General features: G+C 42.0%; 1 protein-coding gene across 1 annotated transcript in view; it reads left to right on the top strand.

Moving 5' to 3' along the window:
- Positions 1-4,464: 4,464 nt before the first annotated feature.
- The window catches only part of gpr83 (G protein-coupled receptor 83), a 30,674-nt gene continuing 16,635 nt past the window's right edge, over positions 4,465-18,503 (top strand). Inside the window, exons 1-2 of the mRNA XM_030742107.1 lie at positions 4,465-4,887; positions 7,675-7,800. Of these exons, the coding sequence (XP_030597967.1) occupies positions 4,465-4,887; positions 7,675-7,800 (549 nt within the window). The remainder of the gene's footprint in view (positions 4,888-7,674; positions 7,801-18,503) is intronic.

Here is an 18,503-nt window from a genome sequence, read left to right as displayed (position 1 = left end):
TCTCACACAGTCATACCAGGTAATGGCATAGCAGCTTTGCAGAACTAATATTTTACAGCGGGTAGGAAGCAGACAAACCTTTGAACTAGATAATCACCTCTGCTTGATGATCAAAATACCTCAGGCAGATGTTATCTGGACTGGAAGTGTGGAGCTCAGTCTGTAGAGTGAGCAGAAATTGCAATTTGAAATTCTCTTCTCACTCTCCTGAATGTGACTGTGTGTTGTGTTTGTATTTATTTGACACATTTTTGTACTAATGACCTTCCTTGCATCTTGGTTTGAACTACATTCCCTTCAACCATCCAGGCTATGGGTAGAAAATCAAGAAAAAACCCTTTCATGGTTCACTTAGTATTAGAATTTGAGACATATTGCAGCATTAGAGCTTAGTAATTTTCTGCTTTTCTTCTACAAGAGAACCACCAGGCTGCTGGCTCAGTTATCCCTTCCAGCAGGGAGTTTTGCTCTCTGTAATGCATGTGGAAATCAATGTACTGCACAGCAAAGAAACCAACCAAAAAAAAAAAGAACTTCAATATACAGTACAAACTGGTTTCTCAAAGCTTTAAGTTGAGGTGTGCTAAAACATCTTGTTAGCTTTTTACAGTTTGCTTCTGTGCCCATTATATTTACCCCAAAAGTGGGGAGTTTTGAGACTAAGAGACAGTCAGTCAGGATTTTGCAATTGCTTCGCAAAACATACGCCAGCCCATCTGCTCTCTAAAAGTTTGAGCCTCAGGGGCCACAGGGCAGAAATTAATGCTGCAGGACCCTAGAAACTAAACAGATTAGCTATCTCTGGTTCTGGATTTAAATCCAATTTTTTAAAACTTCTGTCCATTAATGTTGTTTAAGTGCAATGCTGATTACCAGGAGCACATGCTGAACTTGAGGCTCCTGAGTCTTAGAATCCATCCAGCACAAACAGGCTGAGAATGAAGCCAATTTGATGCCTTGGTATCTTCTGCTCAAGATGAGCCCACTTATTTTCGTGGTAGTGGGATTTAGATAAACAAAGCAGCAGTTTGGATCTTACGCCTGCATTTTTGATCATTAACATGTCTTAGCCTCTCATCTGTAACATGTTTGTGGCTTTCTTACTGCTCAATGTCTGTGAGTGTCTCTCTCTCTCTCTCTCTCTGCCCCCTCCTCTCAGCCTCATTTATACCAAATGGCATTTAAAAACTTTGAAGTAGACGCTGTAATTTCATGGAAACAGATTGTCTGAACAGCTGTTGATTGAATAGCATCAACATTTTATATATTCAATCATTTTATTTTAATCTATTTTCCTGAGTTCTTTGTGCAGCACACAGAGCTGCTAAATGTATGTAATTTATGTGCTAAATGTGCAGTATGAAAGGAGGTGTCTGAATCCACAGTGTAGAAATCTGAATCTTCTCAGCACTGGGATTTCACATGGAATCCATTCATCGCCAGTGTTATCTGTGTTTGTCTTTTCTGGTGAACTGCAATTACTTTAATTTACATATATATAATTTATGCTGGTATCCCATTTCTCCTCTCAGCAGTCCAAGCTTTGTGGCTTATTTCATTGCCATTATCATTCTCAGCAGGGGATTGTGCTGTCTGCTACCCGAAGACTAAAACAACTTTACAAAGGAGGTATATTTTACAGCTCACACAAAATGTCTTTATTTATTTTTTACCTATTGATGGCACTTCAGATGAAGGTTGGTTGATAATTGATGATACGTAAATGTTTTTTTTATGACATTTTGACTGGCAACATGCTGACCATGATTGTGGATAATTAGCATTATTGCCTTTTGCCAGTTTTGTGCTCCACAGTCCTCTGAAAACAAACAAACAAACAAAGAAACAAATAAATAAATCTATGGCTAAATTGAAACTGTTTGACCCAGAACAACTGTAATCATTTGGGAGCATGGATGGTGACACAGTCGTGAGTGCTGCCACTTCACAGCGGGAAGACCCTGGGCATTAAACGCCCAGGGACCCCCACAGACCCAACAGCTTGTTAGGTTAATTGGCAACTATAAATTGGCCGTTGAATGTGAGCACGAATGGTTGTCTGTCTCTCTATTATCCCTGTGATTGACTGTCGACCTACTGTGAGTGTCTCACACTTCATTTTCAGCATTCTGATGAATTTTTATGCACCAATTTATACCCTTACCACATCAATAGAAACATTCATGTAAAGAAAACCCCCAGAAATCAGGCATCAGGTAACAGTTCAACATGAATATAATTCAGTGAGTGCATGGTTTACTCTTCTGTCTCTCTTTTGTGATCACTGGCTCCAGAATGTCAGAGGGCAACAAGCTATTTTTGAGATTAAATAGCTTTATTGTCATTCTTAGGCCAGTGGAGTCAGAGAACTTGCTAAAAACATTAAAAACATTAAAGATTGGTGGCAGCAGTGGGATGTTTTCTTTGGTTTCACTTCACTCCAAAGAAGTTCTTTCTCTGTTTGGACATCCATGTTCTCAGTGTCCCAAACTAAAGGACCAACAACAGCACAAACATGCACAAGAGTAGCCCACATTACTCCTGTTCTGCATATTTTTAACAGTGCCCCCCTGCGGTGACATGTAAAGGTGGATCTGCAAAGCTCTGAGTAGCATCTATGGACTCCTAGTACACAACCACACCAGGTGCTGAAAAGGCAGTGCAGCTGCTGACTGAGATAACAAGACTGTGTGTTTGTGTGTGTTTTCATATTTATATTTTCATCTTTCAATAGTGTGAAAGACTTCCCCATGAGATCTCAAGTCACAGCTGTAGAATATGATATGTAGTCCTTAAGCGCTTGGGTTGAAGGCAACTGAATTTCTTTTTAGGCTCATAAAGATGTTGCTCCTCTCATCCAAGAGATCTCTTCAGCTCTAAAAGTTCTCATCTTGGAGGTGTGGTCCTGAGATCACTGCCCCACCCTTGACATCATTTGAATTATTAAGGTCACATAAGAAAATGAAGAGGAGTTATCTTTCTTACAAGACTGGTAAAGAACTAAATGCTGCTAGTCTAGCCTTAAAGGTAGAGGTCAGTAGTCAGATTATTTAATGATGATGACTTATAAGAAGCTTATAGAACTGCTGTAGATCTCTCAGACGTGAGGTAAAACATCTTCATTCATTGGCTATAATAACAGTCAATATTAGGCTATATATAGTGGGAATACATAAAGCAGAGCTGACTCGGGAAGAAATCAGAAATCAGCCTTTTCAGCTGTTCTTAAGCCTTCATTGGGTGAAGAACCAAATTTGGTAACGTTATTCAAAATTAGCTTCCCCAGGTCTCTCTACTACACTGGAGAACCACATGGATTTCTCCGAGCCAATAAGCAAAGATCTGCATCTGACCAATCAGCAGTTTCCCTGAGTGTTTCAAATTCCAGGTCGTTCCGAATTCAGAAAATTTGGTTATTCGCTCCTACTTACTCCTACACCTGTGGTCATAACAATGAAATGAACAGTAGTAGGTTGATAAATCTTTATATGGAGCCCATCCTAAGTACCATGCTAGAGAATAGCACAACCTGTATCTGGTTGTTTACACATGCTTGATTCAGTGTTTATGGGAGCGCTTAAGCCACATTATCTCAGTGGAGATTCATAGTTTGATGTCTGCAGAACCTTCAGTTGTACATTACAGCAGCTTCTCCAAGTTACCATCCATCCTCTTCCGCTTATCCTGTTCAGGGTTGCGGGGGGCTGGAGTGTATACCAGCTGTCATAGGGCGAGAAGCAGGGTACACCCTGTACTACAGGTTGCCAGCCTCCCACAGGGCTAACACAAAGAGTACATGAAGGAGAAAGTGGCTGAACAGGACTGCACTTTGGTATGTGTGTTATATTTGTGACAAGTGCCAGTATCAGTAAAGAAAAATGCTCCTAAATAAATGTTCTTTAAGTTTATATGTGTTTTTCTTGAGCAAATGTTTTACCCGAATGAGCGAGGAACCAGAGACACGTAATTTTTTTCCCCCTTAAAGTCTTGTAATATCCCCCAATACATTTATAGGAATCAATTTGATTGCCTGTCGCTAAAGCAGTTAAACCGATCAAACATCCTGGCGGTTTAAGTGGCACATTGACCTGGAGCAGCCTTTGACTTGCAAATCAGAAGCTTCACCCTGCAGGTAAACATCGCAGCAAGAGAGAATCAATAAGAGCGACAAGAGAAAGGATCGCTCTCTGTCTGTTTCTCTGTTTCACACACACACACACACACACACACACACACACACACACACACACACACACACACACACACACACACACACACACACACACACACACGGTTCATAAACAGCAGCCTCGCCCGCTGCTGAGTCGCATCACACAACTTGTTGCCCAAGCTTCAGCGTCTCTCCTTTACTCCAGTGACACGAATGACAGAGAAGCAGGTGCAAACCTCGCATTCCCGCACATTATAACTACAGGGAGAGGGATGCAATTAAAGAAAAAGAAAATGACAGCACTGTGTGTTTGGTTATCGGCGGTCCTCTGGATGAGCAGGGCAGCAGCAGGACAGAGAACTAACGACTCTTCACTTTCGGGAGAGGAGATCTTTTCTTACGCGGAGCGGTTCATTAATGTTTCGGGACAGAGAGGCAACATGACTTCGGGATTATTCCTCCTGGACTTTGATGAGGGTCTGCTGGAGGACTGGCGCTCTCTGGCCAGCAGCGGGGGGGAGTCTCAGGACGGCAGCATCAAGGCGCTGCTGGTGGCAGCCTATTCCCTGATAATCGTGATCTCCCTGTTCGGGAACACCCTGGTGTGTCACGTGGTGGTCAAAAACAAGCGCACCCTGTCCGCCACCAGCTTGTTTATCCTCAACCTGGCTGTGGCTGATATCTTCATTACAGTCCTCAATACACCCTTTACTCTGGTAAGACCACTGTACCTGTGCATGTGTGTGTGCGTGTGTGTGTGTGTGTGTAGGCTACGGTTCAGAGACTGGAGGTGGCAAATCTAATCTTTACGCATAAATGTTAGTTTTATAATAACTAAACTAAGTCAGATTAGGGGGAGCTGCTCCACACTCAGCACTGCTCCAACTACCAAGAAGTAACTTCAATTTTATGGAGTTGATACCAAAAGATGGCGCCAGTGGTGTCATTATGATGCCTCTCTCTTGCTGTCTGTGTTGTATTTGTGTGGGGTAGTTACTTTGATTTAACAGCTATCAAATCCTTTTGCCACCACCAAACTTAATATTAAAAAATTGCTTCCAATTTTAATGTGTTTTTGAACTGGGAATTAAATTGCCCTGTGAGGGGAAAATGGTTCTCCTTTTCTGCTGGCAGTTCTGTACAAGTCTATGAAAATGAGCATTTGATAATTAAATCACCCTCAACCCTGCAAATTCTTTGCTGGCATGGAGTTTGGGACTTACTCTGTATGAAGTGGATTTGTTAAAATGTTATACCTTTTAAACAGACGTGGGCAGCTCACCTCCTCCAACCTCCAACCTTGTGTGGGAGTCCACGAAACAGTGCATTTCTAAATATATGCTAATTGAGTCTCTCCATGTACATGAGTTTGAGATCAATTTTTTTGAACTACTTAGCATACTTGGTGTTTTTCCAATTTTGGCAATGTGTTTTGGGCTTGTACTTTTGACAGCTGTACAGTAGAACTACCAACACACTGGATTTTTTCCCTTCCCACTTCTCATTTTGCTTGGCGGTACAGTGATGTGAAAGGGTATTTGACCCCTTCCTGATTTATTAGAATTTTTACATATTTTCACACTTAAAATTAAGATCAAAAAATTTTAACATTAGACAAAGATAACCCAAGTAAATACAAAATGCAGCTTATGATTTGATTTATTAAAGGGATCCAAACCTACTTGATTTTGTGTGAAAAAGTATTTCCAGCGCACCAACTTCTCAGCCATGAAATCACAGAAGAACCCAGAACAGCATCTAAAGAACTGCAGGCCTCGCTTGTCTCAGTTGAGGTCAGAGTTCATGATTCAACAATAAGAAAGAAACTGGGCAAAAATGGGATCCATGGGAGAGTATCATGGGGAAAACCACTGCTGACCAAAAAGGACACAAATGCTCGTCTCACATTTACCAAAGAACATCTTGATGATCCCCAAGACTTTTAGGAAAATATTCTTTGGACTGACGAGACAGAAGTTGAACTTTTTTGGAAGGTTTGACTCTCGTTACCTGTGGTATAAATCTAACACAGCATTTCATAAAAAAGATCATCAACAACAGTCAAACATTGTGGTGTTAGTGTGATGGTCTCAGGATGCTTTGCTGCTTGCCACCATAAAATCCTGAAGGAGCATGTCCGTGCCCTGAAGCTCTAGTTTGTTTGATTTAGGCAGCAGGACGATGATGAAACACACAAGCAATTCTACCTTTGAATGGCTCAGAAAAAACTAAATGAAGGTTTTGAAGTGGTCTAGTCAAAGCCTGGACTTAAATGAGATTGAGATGCTTTGACAACAGGCCATTCATGATCAAAAATCCTCCAGGGGGTCTGAATTAAACAATTCTGCAAAGAAGAGTGGGTCCAAATTCCTCCACAGTGATGTGAAAGACTCATTGCCAGTTACTGCAAATGCTTGACTGTGGTTCTTTCTGATAAGGTGGCATAACCAGTTATAGGGGCAATTACTGTTTCACATCGAGTAGACTTTTTTTCCCTTAATAAATGAATGAATTTAAAAACTGTATTTTGTATTTACTTACTATAAGGGTTATCCTTATGCAAGAAATAAGTAAAAATCTAAGAAATCAGGAAGGAGACAGAAACTTTTTCACCGCACTGTAGCTGCAGATAACAGAGAAGGAGAGAAAGCTCAGGGTTCAGGCATTAGTGGGTCTTGAGCCAGTAGGTCAAACTGAAATGGCTTGAGACTGCCCTGTGTGATTTGGGAAAAATGCTTCACCTTGAAAGAGCCCTTTGTGACATACCAGGTACCTTGCAATTCAATGTCACTCTCAATTCCTATCTAACCTGAGGATCACTGAGAAACCGCAGCCTCACAGACCCTCACCCTATCTCCTCTCTCTGTCTCTGGCAGACTTTTTAGTAGTTTTCAAAATAATGCACTTAGGCATAAATTGATGGTTGGATGCTGCATGACCTGCACCACATGCGTCACTATAACTGTGGTTATAAAGACTAGAAGAAGCAGAAGCACATTTCAAGTGGAGATGTCTGACAGTGCAGGTTATAAACTGTAATCTGTGTTACAGCAGTGTCTAAAATTGTTCCCAGCTTTATTGACATTTCCCTACCTGAATCAGAACAGTGTGAAAACCGCATGCTGTGCATGATATATATATATATATATATATATATATATATATATATATATATATATAATATATATATATATATATATATGTGTGCACTGGTTTTGCAGATCTATGATCAAGAGCCAAAGCTTGTGTTGCTGTGCTGTGGGAACTAATGTATGTTCATTGTTACCTCAAAAGTCCATCTAGTAGCTGTTAAGTATGCAGAGATTTTAATCATATCACAGCTGCACTTAAAGGACTTCTCGTTCTTGCTGATTTAAAAGTCGACCTTCCTCCCAGCGTGTCTGGGTCTGATGCGGGTGGATAACAGCTGATGTTTCTCATTTGGTGAGAAATTTGACACATTTACACTAAATGACCTGCGCTGTGTTTGTGTCCTACTTCAGGTTCGCTTTGTGAACAGCACCTGGGTGTTTGGAAGAACTATGTGCCACATCAGTCGCTTTGTACAGTACTGCTCCCTGCACGTCTCCACCCTCACGCTCACCGCCATCGCACTGGACCGGCGACAGGTTTGTCTACGGGGGGGGGGGGGGGGGGACGAAGCTGTTTCATTATTCAGCTTTTGAGGGTAGCTGGGGCACATCAGAGAGAGCAGCAGTTGGTACCTTTATTTATGCTGCTTTGGCAGAGGTTAAAAATATTAAAGAAAAAAAACATATGTACTATGATTCAAGAAGATTTAATATTTTCATATTGCTACCATATGAGATAATTAGATTTGGTTTGTGTCTCCTCCTAGTCTATAGTTTTATTTTACTTGTTATAATAAAATCAGACTAGCAGACAATAAAATTTATTTATAAAGTTCAGTTATTTTTATGCTATCTAAATGATACAGACTCAGCACCTGCTAAGTTTCACAAGGGGCCACATAAGAAGGGGGATGGGGGTGGGGGTGGGCACCAATAAACTGAACTCAGTTCTGCTCAATATAAATTTTTATCTCTTTATAAACTGTTATCAGTGAGAATAAATGTTACAATTAGGCAATGAAAATGTGAAACAGGCATAGTAAAATGCCAACATTTTATGACTATTTATTCGATGTTCCATGAAATTATTGTTCATGCTTTTTCAAAATTTCAAAGACTTTTTGTGGCAGGCAGAGTTTGGACCAAAATACAGGACTCAGAAGATGAGATGTAAACTCAGAGAAGCTTTATTGCTGAACACTTACTAAATAAAAACTCAGGAGCAAATATTTCCAAACTAAGACCCTGTTCAATCTTTCACTATGGTTGCCTTTTGTCTCTGTCAAGCTCACATGTGAGTCAGTCATCTATTACTTTCTGGTTTACTTTGGTGGTCTTTTTGTCTCTCTATTTAGTTTGACTTCATTATTTGTTCCCACTGTTTCCTCTCCCCTCATTACCTTGTGTATAAATTGTCTATGTTTTCTTGAGTCGTCTCTCTAGGTAGTGTGATTCCTTGTTTCCATAAGAGTCCTAGTTGTTCAGATTATCTGTTCCTGTAAAGCGTCCCCCAAATTTTGTATTTTATGAAAGAGCCCAGCAATAATGCTGCCATGACTGTTTCCTGAGTCCTCCATTTGGGTTTGCATCCTGCCTGCCACACTGTTGAATCCTGGCAGAGCGACACTACAGCTGTGGATTCAGCAGACTCAGGACTCAATAGTTCGGAGGAATTTCTTCATCCTCTGGGAACAGTGGTTTATTTTCTTCGCCTTGGAGAAGAGACAGTCTGTCCTAGCCCAACTTGGCTGGGTAGCATCAGCCATGTGGATCATCTACCTGAATTTTTAAGAGACATTATGTTGTCCACAACAACATCCACCTATTCCTACACCACAGTTACTCCCAAGGACTGATCACCCTTGCCACTGCAGCTGCAGACCAGTGCCCCAGCCTCCTCACAGCAGCAGTGGAAACTGCAGTCCTGCAATAAGACATCAACTGTATCTTCTCCGCCCAAACCTCTGAAGATGAGCATGGGCAGGTTCTGCCTGTCACAGGCTACTCACTCTCCAGCATTCCTGCTCCCCAGCTCCTCTCCACTTCTGCCACCAACTTTCAAGCCAGAGGGGCTTTGGCATCAGAGAAGAAATTATGAACCTGAGACCTGTGGCATCTCTCCAGAGCTTTCCCTTGCCCAGTACCTGTGAGCACTCCATCTCACAGCCCCCACCCCCCACCTCAGAGGACTACATCCCACAGCCCCCCTCCCCCACCTCCATCTTGTCCCTTTCAACTCATCATGTGAGGAATGAGCTACTCAAGATCAAGGTGCGAAAGACTGCAGGTCCAGATGGCATCAGCTCCAGGCTCCTGAGGTGCTGTGCAGATCAACTGTGTGGCATTATGGAATACATGTTCAACCTGAGCCTGAAGATGGGGAAAGTACCACAACTGTGGAAAACCTCCTGTGTGGTACCGGTACCAAAGACCAAGCATCCAAAGGATCTTAGCAGCTACAGGCCGGTAGCACTGACGTCGCATCTAATGAAGAGCCTCGAGAGGCTGGTCCTCAACCATCTACACCTTCTGGTGACATCTTTGTTGGACCCACTGCAGTTCGCCTACCGGCCTGGCATCAGGGTTGATGGCACCATCATCTACCTCCTGCACCGAGCTCTGACCCACCTGGACGTGGTGGAGTGGACCACATGTCCTAGTGGATACTGGTCTACCTCACTGACCGCCCACAATACATGAGGCCACAGGGCTGTGTCTCTGACAGGCTGGTCTGCAATACGGGGGCCCCACAGGGAACCGTGCTGGCACCGTTCCTCTTCACCCTCTACACTGCAGACTTCTCCATCAACTCCCCACACTGCCATCTGCAGAAGTTCTCTGACGACTCTGCCGTAATTGGCCTCATCACAGATGAGGATGACTCAGAGTACAGACAGTGGACTCAGGACTTTGTGGACAGGTGCCAGCAGAACCACCTCCTGATCAACGCTGCTAAAACCAAGGAGCTGGTGGCGGATTTCCGCAGGCACACACTCACCACACTGACATCGGTGAACATACAGGGAGTGGACATTGAGATAGTGGACCTGGGTGTTCACCTGAACAATAAACTGGACTGGACTCACAACACTGATGCGCTTTACAGGAAGGGTCAGAGCAGACTCTACCAGCTGAGAAGGCTGAGGTCTTTTGGAGTGCAGGGGGCACTCCTGAAGACCTTCTATGACTCTGTAGTAGCATCAGCCATCTTCTATGCAGCAATATGTTGGAGCAGCAGCTTATCTACAGCTGAGAGGAAGCGGTTAGACAAGCTCACCAAGAAGGCCAACTCTGTCCTAAGATGTCCTCTCGACCCAGTGCAGGTGGTGGGAGACAGAAAGACTCTGACCAAATTAACATCAATGATGGACAAGGTCTCCCACCCCGTGCATGAAGCTGTTGCTGAGCTGGAGAGCTCCTTCAGTGACAGACTGCTGCACAAAGGAGCGTTACCGCAGATGTAAGACTTTATAACCATCACTGCTCCCAACAAAACCACAATCAATAGCATGCACATATTGTATGATAATATATAGTATATTGTAAATAGCCTGTCCTGTTCAAGGTTCAACACCTGGGCACACTATGTACAACTTTCTAGTGAACCCAAAACTGGTATATTTCTGTACAGTATGTATTATTATTATTATTATTGTTAATATTTTCCTGTTTTTCATATACCGTATTTTTCGGACTATAAGCCGCTACTTTTTTCCCACGTTTTGAACCATGCGGCTTATAGCCCGGTGCGGCGTTTCTGTGGATTTTTCTTTAACCACCAGGGGGCTCTTTAGCAGGATATGAATCATGGGACGTCAAAGTTGGAAATCAAAGAAGAAAGCGCCAACAAGTGCTAGCAGCAGGCACAAAAGAGATTTTTTTCAAACTCCCTCATCATGGAAACCACAAAAAGAACTTCCTATGATGCCGCTTTTAAGTTGAGGGCTATCGACCTGGCACTACAGGAGGGAAATAGAGCCGCTGCACGTAAGCTCGGCGTGAACGAATCAATGGTGAATTGACTTGTTATAACTCAAATTTGGGGTTGTCTGTCCCCCTCTGCTGAGTGCCGAGTAATTGTGGAAAACCGAGAGCGGCGGAGATACCAGCGGCTTATAGCCCGGTGCGGCTTATATATGTACGTTTCCAGTTTTTTCCAAAAAATTTGTAGGTGCGGCTTATAGTATGGTGCGCTCTATAGTCCGGAAAATACGGTATATATATTTTTCAACAATGTGGCTGCTGTTACACCTAAATTTCCCCTCTGTGGGACAATAAAGGCTATTTCTTCTTCTTCTTCTACCTGGGTATTGCAGACACCCAGGCCCTTTTTCCACTGACTGGGTGCCGGTGCTGGTGCCAGTGTTTGAACTGTTAAGTGTTTTTTTCCACTGCGTTTACAGTGGAAAAAACACTGAACACGGGCCAAAGCGGGTCAAAAACAGGTTCAACTCTGGCACCACAAGCTAGCTGGTCTGGAACCAAGAATGTGTGACGAAAGCAGCAGAAGGGCGTGACTCTGCCTTCTCAACATCAAGCTTTCTACTGCTATTTCACTGCATGTTAAGTATTACACAAGAAAAGTGATGCGATTTTCATGGCTTTGAATTAGGTTGGGGCCTAAGGCTGAACTTGCTGCTTTGTATCAGTTCATATCACATATAAATAAATAAATAAATACTTGTCGTCTTGCTCACAATCGCTGTCTGTGTGTACCTTGTGCAGATGCTGCAGTAGTTTTGTTTGGACTGTAAAATATGTTCACAGCACAACAGTGTGTTTTCCCATGTTTGTGCCCTTTGGCTTCTGTGTCCAGACGAGGACCCGCCCACACTAATACATAAAGGATCAGTTTGCAAAGCGTGGTGGAAACGTGGGCCAGTTCTTAAGCGTTCCTCCGGTTCATTGAAACCAACACCAGCACTGGCACAAGCACCGGCACCTCGGCAGTGGAAACGTAGCATAAGTGTTCTGCGCAACCCCGGCCTGAGAATCCTGAGTGCCGAGCAGCTGTTGCCTGAGCCAGAGAGTCCGGAGCCAGTGGGTCCCACTCTGCCTGAGTCTCTGACTCCGGCACTCAAGCCCAAGGGTTTCAAGCTGCCTGAACCTGAGCCTGTGGGTCCCAAACCACTGGAGCCAGAGTCCGAGGGTTCCAGTTCAGCACCACCCGATTCCCAGGATCTCCACTTTCATTGCTTGTCACCAGCCAAGTCACCAAGGCCCCAATAGGGTCTCCTTCACCATCGTGGGTGGCCCATCCACCAGACGTATTCCGTTGCCTCCCCCAAATTTGATCTCCGGCCATGCCTCTTGAGGGTCTTCATTGCCGTTGTCAGCCTCCGGCCAAGCCACCAGAGGGGTTTCATCTCCTCTGTCACAAGCCTCCTAAGGTGCTCTGGCAGGCCTCCAGAGTTGCTTAGTCCTCACTGCTGGCCTCAGCCCCTAAGCATTGTCCCATGGGCTGTTTTGTCTCCCCTTTGTCTCCCCTGTCTCCCCCCAATAGCCTGACCCGAACTGTCTTTGATTTTTTTTTTTTTGTTTTGTTTTTTTTTTTTTTGCTTCTTTGTTTTGCTTGTTGCTCCCTGCTTTTGTTTTCCTCTTTATTCCTGGAGGTGGCTCTCTCAGGGTTTCTGGATCTTTGACCCAGGATTTTGACTTTGTGGATTCATCGTTTGTTTTAGTTTTGCGAAAGGATTTATGTTCAAGCTTTAAAGTCTTCTGTTAGTGGGTTGATCTTATCGTTATGAGTTTTTTTTATTTTGTGCCTTAGTCTCTTGCTTGGCATTTGTTTTATAGATCTATTTTCTTTGTATTCCCACTGTTCTTTCAGTCGTCTCCATTTTTGCCTTTTGCCTCTGTCAAGTTCACATGTGTGAGTCAGTCATCTGAATTCCTTTTTTACTTTGGTGCTCTTTTGTCTCTTGTACTTTGCATCTAGTTTGACTTTCCTTGTCTTGTTATTCCTGATTTGTTCCCACTGTTTCCCACGTGCTTCCTCTCCCCTCATTACCTTGTGTATAAATTGTCTGCATTTCTTATTTTGTGAGAGAGCCCAGCAATAAAACTGCCCTTTGAGTTTATGTCTGTCTCCTGAATCCAGCATTTGGGTTTTTCCTTTGTTGTTCCAAGTCAGAGGTTTTTGGTCCTGCAAACCCAACACAAGATTTTATCTAAACTTTGAGTATCCCAAATGCTACTACACATACAAAGACATGAATAAAGTAAAACGCAACACCAAAATGACATCACGCAGTAAAGAAGCACTGCTGATGGTCTCAGCTGTAACTGGCTGTTGCAGGGGTACAGAGGGGAGTGGAGAATCATCCCACCTGCAGCATGTAACTACAAAGTGGAGATGAAGTAGACAAAAAAATCAATATTTTAATTTTGTCTGATGTAGGAAACGATGCTTGGTAAATCTCTGAAAGACAAAATGAAAGACGGTTAAGTGTTGATGCACAAGAGTATACATTGTTGATAGAAATATGAGTGTTTAGATGGGGTTTGCTTTGTTTGAATTTCAATAATGCACTGAATGCATCTGTTAAAGACATTAAAAGAAAGCAAAACAATGCCATCCCTTTAGAGGAAAGTCTTACAGTTTTTCTGAATTGCTAAAACACATTTGGCCCATAGAGTGTTTGAGTCATGAAAGTTTAGGCCACTGAGGATTTGGTTTAGGGAGTTTAGTGTTTTAGCAATTCAGAAAAACTGTAAATGAAGAAAACACTCAAATTGTCTGGTTAAATTTACCCAGTAGGTGCCTGTATACATCTGCCCCTCTTCTAGACTGTTTGATTAGTCATAAATCATAAATAGATATGAAGAGAGGAGCTTTTTGAAAATGTCCAGTTGCTGGGGAGTTCTTATCTTTTTTTCTGAGGTTTCACAGTTTTCAACAATGCAGTTTCTCAAAGGTCCAGTTGCCAACTCTTGCCACTTGCTTGGGAAATCAGTCAAATAAATTACATCATCTGACCTACATGACATAAACTGCCTTACACAGTGTGGTGATTCAACAGTGACTGGACTAGAAAAAGTTGAAAATAAAATGTCATTCTCACCAGGAGCACAGGGATGAAAAGGAGTGTTTCATAATGCAGTTCAGTTTTTAATTAGATTGAAAGTGACCAAGAATGATTTGCTGTAGCATTTTGCTGTATCAAGAAAGAAATGACCATGAGAGAGACCGAGTTTTCTGTTCCCAAGCCTACTGACAACTTCTTCAGTTTAGATTTTGTCTGGTAAAACAGTTTTTATCGCTTATTAGCTAGGATGCTTATAAGTAATTATACAGAAAACATAAGCAAAACCTTTACATAGTTCTTTTAACTATAACTGTTGCATGTGGAAACTGCCATTGTGCTTAGAACCCTGTCTTAGGTTCGTTTTTAGCTCCTACTTCAGGGTAGGCACTGTCTAGTACAAGAGAGGATTTTGAGTGATGGACATGGGCCAGCTGCACATTACACCAACAGGAGCCACTCAGTATGGGGCTATTAGTATAGTAGCTATACTATAGCATAATAGCTACACTCTAAAATGTAATACCTATTCTTACTTAAATTACGTTTGTGTGCTTACTTAAGTCTCACTATACTGTTGAGTTAACTCAAGCAATGTGAGTAATGTACACGTTTAGCCTGAGAAAGGTACAAGACTAAGTTCTAGTGTGTAAACTGGACTTGAATATTTTTGTTACTGGAGTGAATGCTGGGGTGAGTTCAGCAGTGCACATGCGCAGTACAGAAGTGCGGGAAGCTTCCAGAAACCCTGTGGACTTACACATTGGAAGAAGCTAATCTTCTCTAAAGGTGAGCTTTTCATCTTCATTATATTTTTATGTGTCATGTATGACTTTATTATTCAATGTATTGTTACAGGCTAGTTTTGCATGATGATGCATAAACGTATTTGCAGACTAATGCTAATGTAAATGTTAGCATGGGCTTATGGGGCCAATATTAGCTAAAACTGCCATGTACTGTATTTTACTTGAGAGCCTTTAATGTTTTGTCCATGATAAGAGCTCTTAACATTGATTACCTGTATTTCAAATGCAGCACGTTAGCATGTTTGTAAGCGTAAACCAGGCCTGCTAACATTCGTGTAGCCTTAATTTCACTCGGTCATGGAGGGTAATGTGACGTTCAGGAACAAGCCTCGAGTGGAAAAACTGCTGAACGGTTCAAATACTGGCACCAGAACCCCGTATGTGGAAAAGCGGCCAGTGAGAGCCGTTCTCTGTTTTTTTTACGACTTTGCTTGCTTATAATGCTCTGGACATGAAAGCATTGAAGAAAAAAATACAATGCATTCCACTAAATAAGTGCTCTCAACGAGCTGAACAATTATTTTGTATCACTTATTGTGAAGAATGTGATTCATTTTCTTCAGAAGATGCTTTTGCTTACTTTTATTGTTTTTCCCTTCTTGTAGACCAGTGATGTTGTTGCCATGAGGACTGCTGTCCTGTCTCTCGGTTTTCCTCGGGGGTGATGAAAGAGACTGCTACAGTGCCTCTTTTGTACGTATTGCAATTTGGTTTGTTAGAGGTTCTGCACTTGGAAATCAAGATTTTCACCCCATTCTTTTTTTCTCTTTTTTTTCTTAATATCCACAGGATTCAGATGCCATGGCAGACTTCACCCAGGTTCCTGTGGGATTATTGCCTGTTATTCCTGAAATCAGTCAGCAACCAGGTCCGAATGCTCTTCACCTTGAACCATCCAGCATGTTATCATTCTGGAAGGTACAATTGTCATGGTTGACACTGAATGCCACCATCAAGCTGTTTGTCTCATATTTGGACTGATCTATGCCCTTCATATTTGGACTGATCTATGCCCTTCATATTTGGACTGATCTATGCCCTCCATCCTGACAGTCCTAAAAAGCACCTTTGACTTCATTCAGAGACTGATGCTCAGTCTGGTTTCTTTTTTAATGCCATTACTTGTATTTCTATGTTTTTTCATATTGTGTATTCATTTAATATATTTTTTTAAACTTACTATCATATTTTAATTAGATTTTTTTTTCGCACTGTATTATCAAATAAGTTGGTAAAGTTCTTATTTTGTATTTGTTGGATGCAATGTTTGGCACATGAATTACTTCATCAAGCTATTTATTTATTTCTGTTTATTGCCAAGTATGTCAGAATCCGTCCTCCATATATAACTACTTAAATCACTTTTTAAAAAAATGTTACAGTGCTAGAGTGCCTACTTGTTACAGTTCAAAATAAACTGTTTCAGTTGCTGCTCATTCAGCCTGTAAGCTTACTTAAGCATCTTTCTGGTATTACTGTTATTGAGCCCTGTGGAAGGGTAAAAACATGATTAGTTTTGTATTTGTTCATGTGTGGCCACATTGGCCTTTTGTTAAGAAGCTAAGGATAGTATTTTGTTAAAAATAAAACATTGAACCTTGTGAACTTATCATGTTTTGTTGTAGTTACTTCATTCATTTAAGGCAATCGGTTTCCTAGAGTCTACTAAGTAAACTGTACTGTTCATGTAAGTTGGACTAACTTGATGTAGCTAAGTTAAGAACAGGTCAATTTACTTGCTATTTCTGAGTTGAAACAACTTCACTAAACTAAGTTAATTTAACTTAACACGATTAAGTTGACACAACAAGGTCTTAAGTACACTGAACAAGTATATGTTAAGTAAACAAACATGAGACTTAATAGTTATACTTACTTACATTTTTCAGGGCAATCGGTTTCCAAGATTTTCTTAAGTAAGGTCAACTTGTCAAATTTTACAGTGTATAGTAGTTATTTGCTCATACACAATATTGCCAGAAGTATTTGCTCATCTGCCTTCACTCAGAGATGAACTTGAGTAGCATCCCATTCTTAATCCATAGGGTTTAGTATTATGTTTGTCCACCCTGTAACAGCTATAACAGCTTCAACTCTTCTGGGAAAGCTTTCCATGAGGTTTAGGAGTGTATTTATGGGCATTTTTGACCATTCTTCCAGAAACACATTTGTGAGGTCAGACACTGATCTCAGAGGAGAAGGCCTGGCTCACAGTCTCCGGTCTAATTCATCTCAAAGGCATTCTCGTGGGTTGAGGTCAGGACTCTGTGCAGGCCAGTCAAGTTTTTCCACAGCAAACTCGCTCATCCATGTCTTTATGTGGTGTTGATGGACATTTTCAACTCCTCTCTCACACAAACACCTGTCTCCACCTGCTTGAAGGCTGCCACCATCAACAAGAGCTCCACAGTGACAAGCCTGAATGACTATCGCCCAGTAGCTCTCACCCCGATAGTCATGAAGTGCTTTGAGAGACTGGTTATGGCCCACAACAAGGACACCATCGATGTGACTGTGGACCCACACCAATATGCGTACCAGAAGAACAGGTCCACGGAGGACGCCATCTCCTCTGTGGTTTACACTGCCCTCACCCACCTGGAGTGTAAGGACTCCTATGTCTGTATGCTCTTTGTGGACTTCACATCAGCCTGCAACACCATCGTTCCACAGAACCTGGTGCACAAACTATTCACACTTGGATTGAGCTCCTCCCTCTGCAACTGGGTCCTCGACTTCCTGATGAACAGGCCACAATCTGTGATGATCCACAACATCTCTTTCTCCCTCATCATCCTCAGCACTGGCTCCCCCTCAGGGCGCGGCTGTTGCACACACTTTCTGCTGTTGTCATTTTTATACTGTAGTCCATATTTATTTTTATGTTTGCATACATGTATATGTTTATATATTTTCTTTATATTATTGTTATTTATATTTATTTTTATTCTTCTTTCATCACTGAAACTGTTATAAATATTACATGGGCAACACTGGGACCTGAGGACAGAATTTTGTTCCATTGCATGCAAATGTGATTCGAATGACAATAAAGAATCCTTGAATCCTTATGGACTTTGCTTTGTGCACTGGTGTGCAGTCGTGCTGTAACAGGAAGGGGCCATCCCCAAACTGTTGTCACGAAGTTGGGAGCATTAAATTGTCCAAAATGCCTTGGTATACTGAAGCATTAAGAGTTCCTTTCACTGGAATTAAGGGGCCCAACCCCTGAAAAACAACCCCACACCATAATCTGCAGTCAGACAAGTACCATTCTCCTGGCAACCGCCAAACCCAGACCCAGCCCACCACTTCATGGCTGAATCGCTCTCATTCCCAATCACTTTGTTATAATACCAATAACAGCTGGAATATTTAGTAGCTAGGAAATTTCATAACTGGACAT

Source organism: Archocentrus centrarchus, chromosome 1 (assembly GCF_007364275.1).
Source record: "Archocentrus centrarchus isolate MPI-CPG fArcCen1 chromosome 1, fArcCen1, whole genome shotgun sequence".
NCBI classification, from domain to species: Eukaryota; Metazoa; Chordata; class Actinopteri; order Cichliformes; family Cichlidae; genus Archocentrus; species Archocentrus centrarchus.
The sequence above is the reverse complement of the archived record's forward strand: the minus strand, read 5'-3'. Positions and strand labels throughout refer to the sequence as shown.